Source organism: Lissotriton vulgaris, chromosome 1_1 (genome assembly GCF_964263255.1).
Source record: "Lissotriton vulgaris chromosome 1_1, aLisVul1.2, whole genome shotgun sequence".
NCBI classification, from domain to species: domain Eukaryota; kingdom Metazoa; phylum Chordata; class Amphibia; order Caudata; family Salamandridae; genus Lissotriton; species Lissotriton vulgaris.
The window spans coordinates 142,396,544-142,411,144 of NC_141685.1; the positions used below are offsets into that span (position 1 = coordinate 142,396,544).

General features: G+C 46.5%; 1 protein-coding gene across 1 annotated transcript in view; it reads left to right on the top strand.

Moving 5' to 3' along the window:
* The window catches only part of LOC147737824 (uncharacterized), a 56,640-nt gene extending 42,212 nt beyond the window's left edge, over window positions 1-14,428 (top strand). The window contains exon 3 of the mRNA XM_086924981.1: window positions 14,129-14,428. Coding sequence (XP_086781107.1) covers window positions 14,129-14,428 — 300 coding nt within the window. The remainder of the gene's footprint in view (window positions 1-14,128) is intronic.
* The last annotated feature ends 173 nt before the right edge of the window (window positions 14,429-14,601 follow it).

The following is a 14,601-nucleotide window of genomic DNA, read 5'->3' on the forward strand; positions in this document are numbered from 1 at the left end:
CCCCCCCCCCCCCCCCGCAGCAGAGCTCTGGTTACAGACGGCCGATGGATGAACTGCGCATGCGCCCAGGACAGACACCGCTGTTAAGACAATCGAACTCCAGAAGTCGGTGCAAGAAAGAGGTATTTATTTAGTTCTCAGCACAGCCCCGGCAGCACGGAGGCAGTGAAGGACTACAGCTCAGTGCCAGCACAGGTGGGACGGGTCCGAGCAGAGACACAAAGAAGCACAAGACACAAAGAAGCACAAGAATGAAGGACACAGTGAATGAGATACAACTGAAATGTAAGCGGAAAGCAAATCGGTTCGGCTCCTCTAGGGGGGGGGGGTGTCTTTCCTCTGCGCAGGCGCAGTGAGATCTCTATCTTTCGCCTGCGCAGGCGCAGTGGGACCGAGCGCCCTCTGACCGGAGCAGTCCACAGTCCGTACTCGGCTCCTCTATGGGGGGGGGGGTGTCTCTCCTCTGCGCAGGCGCAGTGAGACCGAGCGCCCTCTGTCCATGGCAGTTCACAGTCCGTACCCCGTGCAAGGACCTAACTCGGCGCCAGGAAGTAGTGTCTTCGCTCCGCACATGCGCAGCCGAGACGCGTTGTTTTGTTTCGAGGAGTGAGCGCGCGCGTCACTCCTGGGGGGAATAACACACCGGGCTCCACTCCTCACAGGCAGCCGGCCCCCGGGGCTCCAGCAGAGGTGAGGGAGGCCTCTGACCCCAGGGTGACTCACGAGCACGGGGGCATCTTCAGGACACTGAGAGGCAACATTCAGGGCAGGGGCTGTGCAGTGCTTTCCAGACTCTGAACGGTCTCATACATTTGTGACTTAAGAAAAGAAAGTGCATTCAAATCAATAGTTCCATCATCTTTCTAAAACAATGTACACATGCAAGCATATAAAAACTGTATATAACATTTCCCTACTTTGCTTTCCTGTGTGTCTGTTGGTCTCTGTGTGTCTATCTCCCATTCCCTGTAGGGAGAGTATGTAGCTCCCCGTTGTAGAAGAGTCGGTCAAGAAGGAGCACACTGCATTGAATGATTTCTTGGTATGCACTTTTTATTAGTATTACAGGAAGTCACAATGATTGATTGTCTCTGTTATATTCTTCTTTCCCACAGGGTCTTCCACTTCAGTCCCTTAGGTGAGCCTCGGCCGCGGTCGTCCCTAGGACAGAAGGAAAAGACTCAGGTAAGTGTTTTTGCTTTATGGTTTAGTCAAGGGAGGATGTGAAGGATAAATAATAGCTATGCATAAATGTGAAGGGCGGGGGTAGAGGGTGGAGCAACCAAAAGGAAAAGAGTAGCAAATGATTTCTGCTCTTGTCTTTCTTTTCCGTCTTTACCGCGTGGAGCGTTTCCTCAAGGCCATTGTTGTTTAGGCACATTAAACAACTTAATTATGATGTAAGGCCTTCTAGATTTACTGCCAGATGCGGCCGGCATGACGGGCGGGTGGGGGGGCTGTGGAAATGGGGTCGTGGCGGAGGGGGGGGAGGGGTTCATTTAATAAAAACAAAATATTACATAAAACATATTGTCCCGCTTCTGGATGGGTCCCGGCTCCCGCTCCCGCCGTCCTGCGTTTTCTATGCCTGCAGCTCTCGTCAACAGCAAAGGCAGCGTTCCTCTCCTCCAGGCTCCACCAATCACAAGTGGTGAGGCGCATTGGAGCACGCCCCACCCGGGCTATTTTCTCCATTGTAGGCAACTGCAGCAGCCTAATAGAGAAAAAAGAGAGAGTGGGCAGTCCTGCTCCAGGGCAGGGGGATTGGCTTGCCCACTGCTGTTCATACTGACTGTTTGGTCGGCCCTGGACATTGTCCGTCAGATTATTAGGGACTGCGTCACTCTGGAGAAAGCTAGTAGTATCCCATGGCTTTATTACATTAGTCAGAAAATATGTAGTGGTTTACCCAAATGACCCTCCTCTACCTGGGCAAAGTACTACAAAAAGGTAAAGAAAAAACGTCTGGCAAGGAGGAAAAGATATATGTATATCTACTTAAACATAGGGAACTTTATATTGCCCTATTAACAGTACATAGTCCTGTTGTTAGTTCATATTTCTTATTTAAAAAAATAATATACCAGACACATTTTGTACAAACTTTTAGTTATCGTTTTTAGTTATTGTTGTAATAATTTTTTAGTCATCAATATTTCGATATTATCTTTTTCATTTTGATATCATCTTTTTGGACATACAAACATATATGCAAACTACAAATAAATAGACATCCCAAAACACAATTCATAAAATTCCTTCTACCCATTTGATAGAAAAAACAGTGTTCATCTATTAAATAAAGGAAATACACTTTGAGGTTGTCTTATATGCACACAAGGTAATTACCCCTCAAGAGACCTTAATTCAGAAATGTGAATTCACTCGTCAGAAAGATATATCAATTATAATCAGACTCCTCTTGTCAAAGACTGCTGACACGGATACGTTTCGGCCTTTATATCATTCTTGGCCTCCTCAGAACAAGGGTAAGGAAACTTGTAGAGCCAAGTCCAGGTGCCCTGAATTTAGAACCCAGTTCAGGACGAACAAGCAAATGTCCAGGAAATCTCACTTCATTACTTTCTTTTAATTCACATGCCACTAATAGAACGCCAATTAATTTCTTAGTAACCTCTCCGAGGCATATACAACGTTCCCCGCTCTCTGTGCTTTAACAAACACATATGGTCACCATTCTATGTCCATTCTGCTAGGGGTTAGGTATGTGTCAGATCTGATGAGGTTGGCCCCAGTGGTCTTTCGGTTCAAGACCTGGCTTAATCTTAACATTGAACTATCAGATTATTAGGGACTGCATCACTCTGGAGAAAGCTAGTAGTATCCTGTGGCTTTATTACGTTAAGCACAGACTATTAAAATTGGGGCGCCCAGATCTTTTTTTATTCACCGGATACAATAAAAAAAGAGGACCTGACTTGGATTAAAACCCAATTCTTGAATTTCCTGTCGGTGGAGTGTCAGTGGAGCGTGAGGAGCGGGAGCTACTGAAAACATCAGTAAAGGCTTATTTTTTGTCAAAAACCTCCCCTCGGACTGAACCTTACCTGAGAATTGTTACTAAACCCTTCCACCGTTTGCTTTTAACTAGGTTCCGTTTTAACCTAATTCACTTCTTTTTAAGTAATTCCCAAGGATGGAGTAGGCAAGAAGATTTGAGTCCGTGTACCTGTGACAATTTCTCACCACAGGATACTATGTATTTTATAATGTTTTGCAACCATTATACTGTGATTCGCAGGAAGTTCTAAGTTCCTATTTTAAGAGAAAAAATGTTCTGTACAGGTTAAACCCGCTTTAATTTAACTCCAAATGTTGATTGATCCATGGGAGATTTTTAATATTGCAAGCTTCTTAGTAGCAGCCGTTCGTCTCAGACAAAAAAGGTACCATATGATAAACGCAACATAAGTATCAACTATATACATACAATCATTGTTTTCCTTTTTTGCTGCCTTTCTTGGAAATACCCCTAATGTGGTAGTCCTTTTGTCTATCTATGTGCTATTGACTATTGGGGGTTTTCTATGCGTATGAAATTGATTTTGTAACATTGATAATTTTGTTTTGCTCACATGTTGTAATTTGGATTTTAAATGTTTTTATTGTGTACTGGGTTATTAGAATTTTACTTGTATGGTATTAATTAACTGAATAAAGTGGTTTGACTGACTGACAGTCACATTACCCTTCTCTGCTACTTCATGATGAGGGAAAACTGCCTCTAGACAAAACGCTGATCTCGCTCCAGCAGAAATATTACTCACAGGAGGCATCTTTAAATTGTTAATGTTGCCTGAGAACTCTTGGACACACAAGGAATTTGGCAGCAGGTGGATTAAACTCATGTTATTTCTGAACACACAGCACCTGAGCCTTCACTCCCCCGATCAGTGCAAGGTGTTGCAGTGCACCAGACGTTGCACAAGTACCTAAAGGATCTCTATGACAAAACCAGTAACTCATTGCTATAATCTTCATAAAATACAGTCATGTTTGTGATAAAAGCCTGGTACGCATTCTTTGGAGCAGGATAATTAACCCTCAGTGCTACTAGCCATGCTGGTCAGTCAAAACTGCCACTAGACAACAAAACTCCAACCTCTCCGCAGGAAGATTAGTATTTGACTTACATGTGTGTCTCAGAGTCTAGCCGCCATCACCTGAGTCACTGAAGGAGGGAGAGGATGCAATTCCTGCAGTCCCGCAGGTGGAGGACTACAACTCCCAACCCCCCTGCTGCTGGACTCACACATTTAAGCACAACGTGTTCCCACGGCTGTTGTTGCCGCCATTGCCTGAGTCACTGGAGGAGGGAGAGGATGCAATTCCTGCAGTCCGCAGGTGGAGGACTACAATTCCCAACCCCCCTGCTGCTGTACTCTCACATTTAAGCACAACGTGTTCCCGTGGCTGTTGTAGCCGCCATCGCCTGAGTCACTGGAGGAGGGAGAGGATGCAATTCCCTCAATCCTGCATAGGAGGTCTAAAACTCCCGACCCCCGTGCTGCCGGGGTCGCGCATTTAAGCGTTAGGTGTTCCCACGGTGCGGTACGCGCCCGGTCGAAGCCCAGGCCAAGGGCAGGCCCGTCCACACCCGTCGGAGCTAAGAAGAGGCTGGGTGGAGGAACTGCAGACACGCTTGATGCATTCTGAACCAGGGCAACGAGTGTACTCATGCACGAAATTGAATTAACTGAGCGGCGTTTATCACTGGAGCCTCTTGTCTACCAGATGCAGTCCTCCTTAGGTGACACAAGTGTCGATAATATTACCACTCAGCCCTTGCAAGTACTACATCTGAGAACCCGGTACCAAGCCTCTTGGAAATTCTTCCCATTATACTTGCCCTCAACGATACACCTATTAGGGAGCTCGACCTTTGTACCCACCCTGATCTTAATAATGAATCGCCAGTTAAGAGGTGAAGGGGTGGTGGTATTCAGAAGTCAAAGTCTGCCAGTACCATTCGAGTAACAAAATCAAGGGGGGTGTTAGATTTGAGGGTCTCTAGTTGGCACAGGTAAGTACTTGTGACAAATAGGGACCCTCTCCTCTAGTCAGGTTAAGGGGGATAACACACCTAAAATAACCCCTGCTCTCCCTCTAGGTTGCGTGGCGCGAGCAGCAAGGCTTTACTTCAGAGGCGTTGTAAGTTAAGCAGTTGTGACCACATACAGTAACTCAGTGACATCACTACAAATGACACCGCACAGGTTTTATAAATAAAATTAGTAGACTTTATATAGAGTTACCATAAACAACAAAAATACACACTATGATTACTTTAAGATAGTAGATTTAAGCTTAGTTCAGTTAAGTTCTTAGATGCGACACTTTGCGTCAATGTACCTTAAGTTGCGTTGCGCTTTCACGACAGTTGCAGCGGTGACACCCTGCTTTCTCCGGAGTTGCGACGGCAGCAGAAGCAACACGCTTCCGCTTCGTTGCGGCACGCTTCTCTCCAATGCAGTGCAGTGCGACAGTTCTAGCGGCGACACCCTCCTTTCTCCTGAGTTGCGACGGCAGGTACAGCATCGGTGACACGCTTCTTCTCGTTGAGTCGCGCTTCCAGCCCCTTGCGACACGCAGTTCCTCAGAAGGCCCAAAACAGCAGCAGGCACTTTCCAAAGAACTCTGGGGAACTGGGGATGAAGTCTGTTGTCTCATAGACTTCAGATAATCAAAAGGTCCAACCTCAAGTAGTTAACTGTGAGTCCAGATATTGTTGGCATACACAGTGTTTGTTAAAATACCCCTCACACACCAAAAGGACCCTTGGTGTCATGCTTCATCATAGGGGTTTTCCCGTTCTGCTGCGGGACGGGCGTGCTACGACTAGCGACTACGCTGGAGCACCTTGAATAATGTGGGTGCTATGTGAGTTGGAGTGAGTGTAGGTAGGGTCAGGGGTGTTTGGAAAAGTGAATCTAAAATGATACCTGGCTTTGTGAAAGCAAACAACTATTTATTAGTCACAAGCTGGTATAGTTAAACAAGCATTTACAATGCAATGGTTTCGCCTTTGGAAAAGTTAGAGCTATTGGCATTGTAAATGACAAAATTTGTATTTATGTGTTGGTTTTGAAAACAAATAAATAAATGGCATTGTCATTTACATTGCCATTAGCTTCTGGATAGGAGCAGACCGGAGTACCCCACAAGTTTTGAAAATTTCACGAAGATTCATCAATCAGCGCAAAAGACATTGGGAATAGAATGTTGCGGATTTCCTATGGAAAATAGGTCCCAACTATAGCTACCTACTGGCGACCGGCAATAGGTAATTCATATACATATTCTTCCTTAAAGCCACACCACAGGTTTCTAGGCTCCCGAGAATCCACTAAGGTGGTCGCCTAACTTGTGTTCTGATGTCTTTCACAGGTACAGGAGGCTCAGTTAGTATTCTGTTCCTGTAGCTGGATTTGATTTTGGCCAAGTTAGATGTAGACTTGCACTCCGATGCGCAATACGAGAAATCGTCTGTTAGTAAAAGTGACTGAGATGAAGAGAGTAGAGCAAAGAGTATAGAGCGAGGGAGAAGGACTTGCACTCCTGTGGCGTGCAAAAAGCTCAAATGTCAGAGAAAGACATAAGTAGAAAAATAGATCTCAATGCGGGCAGTAGGAGGACACTCAACCAATCAAAAAGGAGGATGAAACCAAAATTCTGTAGGTGTGGAACAAAGACAATCGCAGGGATGAAAGCCACTAATTCAGATGTAGGAATTGAAAAAGACAAGAAAGGCATCCAGTCATGAGCAAGTTTTGATTACTGCTATTTCTGGAAGTTGTTAGAAATGACAAGGTGGCCTACTTCTTTTTAGTCCATGCTTACATTTTTTTAACCGAAATAAGGACATGACAAAACTTTGTGCTTAAAATAGTTTTGCAGCAGCAAGACAAATTTCTTTTTTCAAAAGCGGTACACGTTCCCTCTTTCTATGTCGCCTGTAAAAAAAAGTTGCTCTGTAATAATGAAGTAGGATTAGAGGATGTAGACAGTTGTTATGGAGGTTTGTTAAACTTGCCCTTTCCACATCATTTTCCAAACTTGCCAATCACTTCCCTGTTTGCGGCCAATCTCATATTTCCCTTCCCAAGATCTCACCAGCCTCACCCGCATCTCCACACCTGCCCAACTTTTCTGCTGAGTATGCTCAGTTCTCCAGGTTAACAGTGTTACAGAGGCCAGCACTGCACCAAGCGGGGGGACCTAGAGACATTCCCTGTGGCACGTAACAGAATGGCAGACAAGGACCTCGGCCATCACATCACCTTCTAGTAAACAAGGAGCCATTCGACCATACTGCTTACTGAGCGAAGAACAGTGAGTCATGCTTGACCATTGGGGTTTTCAAGTTATGACAGTGAACCATCCCAGCCTAAAATGCTAATCAAGTTAAAAACAGTGAATCAACATGACCACAGGTTGAGCCGAAGGAGGAACACCGAGTCACCGCTGACTGCAGTCTTTTTCAAGGGAAGAGCATTAAGCCACTGTAGACGACAAGGCTATACATATTAAAACACTGAACCAATTTGGGGATGCATTACACTAAATACCCAAGGGGTGCACTAAGCGGGTTCACCCATTAACTGTGCCCCCTCTTCCCCCCCGAGGCATTTTGGTATTACATAACGTGTCGCAGACCCTTGCACAGGTTTGAAACAGCATAAAATAGCAGAGAACAAACTTCCCTGCAGCAGAACAGTGGATCGTGTACACCACATTATCACACCTTTGTACGCCAAGATAGTGAGTGGTTCACAGATTTGTCCCAGAGATCCATGTTTAACAGGTCGAAATTTCAAGTTCTGGTAAAATAGTTCAGTCAATTATTCACTCGATGCCTTTAACAGGAAAGTAGAAATTCAAATCTTTTCTAGAAACTATAACTTTTCATGCTTATCAAAAAGTCAAGTTACAAACCATATGCATTGCCTGCCATAGGAATGGTCATTATTAATATACAGAAACGCTCATACCGTACATATTGACAGAGGACAGCGGGAGGGGGGACGGGTTCACGGACAGCAGGAGGGGGGGTGGGCTCACGGACAGCGGGAGGGGGCGGGCGGGGGGGGAGTAGTGCATCCTTTTAGGGCGCGCAGCAGTTTCTCTTTTGTGCTGCACTTTGGCCTGGGGCAGGGCGGCCATTGAGGTTGGGCTGGGTGGGCACTTCTTGAGGCATGAAGTTAGGGTGTTCTGGCTGACTCTTGGCGCTGTCTGCTGGGTCTAGAACCGGGCGGGGGGAGCTTCGGTCCCGTGATCAGGCAACATGAGATGGGATAGACGAGACAGGATACACGCACAAGCACAGCAACGAGACACACAAAGGGGAGACGACATAAGACGGGATACACGAGACGAGTAAAAGACAAGCGGGAAAGGCACGGACAGCGGGAGGGGGGCGGGAAAGGCACGGACAGCGGGAGGGGTGGCGGGAAAGGCAGGGACAGCGGGAGGGGGGTGCAGGAACGGGCACACGGACAGCGGGAGGGGGGCGGCGGGAACGGCCACAATCAAAAGCACTCACCTGGACCTGGACTTCCTCTGGTGGCGGTCGGCCGTGGAATGACCAAAAGAAATATGGACGACCCAAAAAATAAACCCCGCCCACCGCCGCACTGATGTCCTAAAAGGGGCTGGATGAGAAAAAAATCTCTGGAACTCCCACGAGTCGCCTCGCAGAATGACGGACGCCTCTCTCTTCCAACGACTAGCCTCCATTTATGGAGCTAGCCAGTGGAAGACAGAGGCGGGAATAAGCCACATACTTGTAAACAAAAGTTTTCGCCTGCGCGAAACGCTGCTTGCGCAGCTGTTCGCCAGGCGAAACCTAAACAGTATCATTTCATATTGAACAGAGCATCAAATATCAGTCCTCCTATCAGAACTTTGAATCAAGTATAATGGTTTGAATTCTTAATCCCCTTCACAAAACATTCACTTCATGGAAGTCTGTTCTGCTTTGTTGGTAGGGGTTGGGAAATATCATAAATAAGGGGCCTTCACTAGAAGCGGGCTCTGTGGATAGTCCATCAAGAGCAGCAGGAGGAGGGATCCTTTGCTAGCTCTGATTTTTCTCACTTATGCTGTTCACTCTGTTTTTATATTGTACTTTTTGACGACTTTCATCTTTCAAATTGAACGTTGTAGGCCATTTTACGGTTATTGTCTTCAACTTTCTAAGGGTAATTTCATGTTTCTTGTTACAATTGAGAGTAGCAGGTTTTCACCCGGGTTAGGTTCGCGTGTTTACAATATTTAGTACTATTCAGGAAGGTAATGTGTTAAGAGTTTGCTTTATTGCTACACTTAACACTGATGTCTTATTTTGGGTATGCATTTCACAACCATACCTATTATTATGTGCATTGTTGATGGAGGCATTTAAGTAGCATTTGCGTTAGAACGTTGGTATTACGTTAACTAACCTCGTGTCAAGGTACATTTTTCAACTTGTAATTATTCATAAGACTTAACTACTTTTCATTTTAAATTATCGAACCACACTGGTAATTTGCTGCGCCGTTATTTGCACCCTGTTTACTGCCACGATGTTTTTCTTACGCGACGTTAAAGCACGCCTCTTGCCCCCAATGTTGGTATTTTTGCCAGAAGCCATGTGGCAGGGGATGATTGGTTTCTTGCCCTCCAGCCCGCTGACGAGCCACCTGTCTGGCCCCGCATGTCCTTTGAGCCATCAACAACACGCGAATGTTCGAACCTCCACAGAGAGCGTGGTAACAACACGCAACGACTGCCTCACGCGGCTGGCAGCGAGTCCGGCTCCCAGCTGCCCGAAGGGTGAAGCTATTTGGCAGAAGTTGTGGGAGACAGCATTCCACGTCTCAACCCCCCCGCCCCCTCCGACACTTGTAAACATGGGCAGCCGGTGCTCAACCGTAAGGCTGAATTAGAAACCCGTCTGTCAAAATGTTGAAGCCTACCGTGGGTAGAACATTCCCATAAATTATAATACATTCCCCTTTCCTCAAATCCGAGAGTTGCACTCTGTCTTTTGAGAATAGTGAGTAAAATGAACTAGTACATGTAGAAGAAACTGCTGCAGAGGAAGTTGTCCTTTTAGGGCGTGTTTTGTATAAAATACCCCCACCCTCCCATGTCAATGTCTTGGCTTCACTGGGGGCGCCTTACTGAAAACGAGTGCAAGGCGGGTGCTTTGGGAGAAGCCATCACGGAGTGCTCAGTGGACAGGAATCTAACTAATCTCTCCTAAACTATCGTGCATGGAAGGGAGGGGAGGCTTTCCTTGGCTCCTCCTTTTCTGGCCTTTTTGAGGAAACCCGCCGTGCCCTGCCCAGACCACGCAGGAAATACGTTTTTGTTTTGTTTTCGGCGAGTAGAAGTTAATGCGAGGGGTAGGGGAGCTGCAGGGCGTGTTTAAATTGGATAGGAGTAACGCCCCTTTCCTGTAAGCAGCGTGGTCCAACCAGGGCTCAGCGTTCCATTCTCTATCTTTAACTCTTAACCGTGAAGTCACACTTGTTTTCTTCCATTAAATAAACAGTAGGCTCCTAGACGGATTAGTACGCATCTATTAGGCAGCTCCTTTATAAGTATAAGTTAAACTGTTTACATGGTGTATTTGCCACTTTCAAAAACTCATTTCAGCATGGGTCGGAAGTAAGACTCGGGAAGATTATGTGCTCTTCAGAGGATAACACTGTTAATCAAGTGAGAGAACCGGGATTATAACTTGGGCCTCTGGTTCCACACTGAGACGAAAATCATTAGACCAGAAAAGCACCCACTTTGTGCATGGCAGGACTGTCACTGTAGGCCATGACAAGCTTGTCTAAGTTTCACTGGGAAGATGTTATTTTCGCAGTAATGAATAAAAACATTTAAACCTGGAAGCTCGAGCCTGATTTTTTTTTTTGTCCCGGGCCGGCAGCCAATCACAGCGCGTCCCGGGGAATGATGTCACGGGGGTGTCCCGGGCCGGCAGCCAATCACAGCGCGGCCCGGGACACACGGCAACAAGGGGCGAGACTTAAAAAAGAGTCAAACGCCCCCGATTCGCGTTCTGACCGGGAAAAAGTGACTGACAACGATGTCTTCCAATGTCTAGCCTCCATTTATGGAGCTAGCCAATGGAAGACAGAGGCGGGACTAAGCCCTATACTGTAGGACATAAGATTTCGCCCTGGGCGGAGCACCTGCTTCGCAGGTGCTACGGCCAGGGCGAAACCTAAAAAGGTGTAGCGGAGACTGATAGGCCTGACAATGAGCTTAATCGTCTAGTGGCGTCAACACGTTTCGAGGCAGAACGCCTCTTCGTCAGGACGGGGTCTGATCCCGTCCCGCAGCGGAACGGGAAGACCCCTATGATGAAGCATGACACCAAGGGTCCTTTTGGTGTGTGAGGGGTATTTTAACAAACACTGTGTATGCCAACAATATCTGGACTCCCAGTTAACTACTTGAGGTTGGACCTTTTTGATTATCTGAACCATTTACTAGAGGAGGGTGCATCCACCTTGGTGCTGATAAGCACCACCTCTTCACTCCCTAATTTTGATTTTTGTTGATCACTGAGACTTCAGCAGGGGGCAAGCTCTTTTCCAAGCCCTTGGAGATCCTTCACAAGTTGAAAGCAAAGTACAAAGTTCCTTTCTCCTTCCTTTGGCAGTAAGGCAACCACTGCAGGCCATTCCCCCAAGTAGCACTTCAGCTTGGGAATAGTCTCTCCTCAGTTTCTTCAGGTTCCTCTCCTCAGTAAAGGTTTCTCCTTGTAGTCCAAAGTGATCTAATTTAACGGGAGCAGGGTCCCAATATTTATACCCAGAAATCCTTTGTTCTCTGAGGGGAGAGGGGCCTTTGCCCAGTCCAAAGCAGTTCGGAAGCACTCTGTTTACCAGATTTCTCGTTTCCTTTCACAGTGCAGGGAAAGCACATCAGACGCCCCACAGGAGGTGGAGCCAGCATTGTGGAAGGCAATGACAGTTCTGGAGTACTCTGTTCACAGTCTTCCTTCTCTTCTTTCAGTGTGCAGGGCAGAGACATCAGCCTCTTCCCATGGGGTGGAGCCAGCATTGTGGAAGGCAGGTACAGCCCTATTCAGAGTTCAGGTGCACTCCTCCCTCCCATCAAGATGCAGATCTCTCTATTCACCACTGGGTGACTCAGCCAGTCTCCTGGAATTCCCCAGCCCTGTCACTCACAGGAACCAGACATAGGAATACACAAACTAGCAGAGGCAGGTTTGAATGGTTAGACAAGCAAATACCTACTTTCTAAAAGTGGTATTTGCAAACACAGAATATTAAAATAAACTTTACTAAAAGATGCATTTTATTATTCTTAGTTCAGGCATACTAAACTCGAACTTCCACCATGTTCTCTGAGCCTGTTAGGATTATAAAATGTAACAATTCTAACAGCCCATTCTGGCCTATGGAGTACATGTAGCCTTGTAATAGTGAAAAACGAAAATGGCTGTAATTCACTATTTGGACATGCCACACACACCAGGGCCTGTCCTACCCTATACTTACAATGCACCCTGCCCTTGGGCTTTCCATAGGGGGGACTAATATGAAGAAAAGGGAAGGTTTAGGGACTGGCAAGCGGGTGCACTTGCCCAGTCAGCATGACAGTACCAGACTGCACGCAGGCTCTGCAATGGCAGACCTTAGACACATTTTACAAGGCTGCTTCTGTGGGTGGCACAACCAGTGATGCAGGCCCACCAGCAGCATTTGGATTACTCGCCCTGGCACACTCAGTGCACTAGACTAGGGTCTGACAAGTAAACCAAATAGCCAAACATGGAACCACTGATTAGTACATCAATTTACAATAGGGAGCACTTGCACGGTGGCACTGGATAGCAGTGGCACAGTGCCCAAAACACCAGAAAAAATACATGAGGCAACAGCAAAAATGGAAGGGAGACCCACACCAATGGTGCGAGGTCTCACAGGGGGCCACTAACATGGTAAACACAGGAATTAGTACACCTCAACCTTTGACTTTGACCACTTTGTCCACAACTCCTTTGCCATGGTTAACTGGTGACGCCTTGTGGAAAAGTGTAGAAAAAATGATGGCTACCTTCCTGGACCCTATTCTACAAAAATTGACACAGATTGAAGAGTGGCTATCTCGTATCGAGGGTCAGGGTGAAATAACTGTGTGTCCCACAGAGCGTCCATGCCCTGGGCCTGTGCGACCAGCCATGGAACTCAACCAACTCTTCCCACACACTAATTTTGGCGTTGCCTCACCTTCCAATCTTTGTACTGTACCTGGACCTCCCACACGGTCAAGTATGTTGCTACCGCAAGTTAATGTACACTCTAAGACGATAGCGGAAGAAACAACCTCACCATTATCCGTGACAAGTATTTCAAATTCTTTGGTGGTTCCGTGACGGGGGAGAGGGCTGATCCTTGGTTGTTAGCAAGATCAGATAGCCCTATGGTGGGACTAAATCATTACCCCCAGCAGGTCCTCCAATTTCCACCAGCGGCCTCTCCACTGGTTTTGGTTTTGGCAAACATACCAATCTTGAGAGAGATCGCTATGCAGTGACTATAAGTCGGTTCTAAGGAAAAGAGATGAGGGAGGAGGCCTGGGAAGGCCTCGATCAGGCGGCTAGGACATGCAATAGCAGAGATTTTTAGAAAGTGATAAACACTCCCTATTTCAAAAATACTAAGGATCCGACACTGGACTCATATGTAGGTGAAGAAGCATGGGTGGCACACTGAGAATTTATTTTCACCTCAAACACTGCTCCTGTGATGCCCTCTAATGACACAGATTCTAAATTGCAGGTTTCTTTTTCACTCTTAGAAGTCAGGAGAGGCTTGGCAGCCTGTGTTGCTGGGAAAGCCCCAGGACCTGATGGGGTGCCGATAGATCTTTTTCAGGAAAACCAAGATTTGTGGGCTCCGCTGCTAACACATGTTTTTAACAGCGTAGTTATAGATGGGACTCTACCTTCCTGGAAGCATTGTGTAATTATTCTGATATACAAAAAAGGGGACTGGGGAAGCCCAAAGAACTATAGGCCTATCTCCTTATTGGACATAACTGCCAAACTTATGGGTTGGTTCCTTTTATTCAGGCTGGAAGAGTGGACCCAAGAAACATCTTAATGCAGGTGCAGTATGCCTTCCAGAGGGAAAAAGCCACTATAGACCAATGTCTAAACCTGTCACTATGTATAGACAAATATACCAGATCGAAAGACGGGAAAATCTACATGGCTTTTATAGACTTGTCAGCTGCATTTGACTGCGTGAGCCATCAGAAACTTTGGTATTTAATGGAGAAGACGGGGATTGATTCACTTATAATTAACTTTATCCGCCAACTTTTTCTAAATGCCACTGCATGTGTCCCGTATGGCAAAAATGGGGAATGAACCCACCCCTTTAAGATCGCTAGGGGAGTTAAGCTAGGATGTGTCCTCGCCCCGTTTCTTTTTTTCCAGCTATACGAACAGGGTTGAGGCAGCCCTCTCGGGCTCATCCCCGAACATGCCCGTGTTTGACACCAACCCCCTACCAATGTTAGCTTACGCCAAGGATGCAGTGT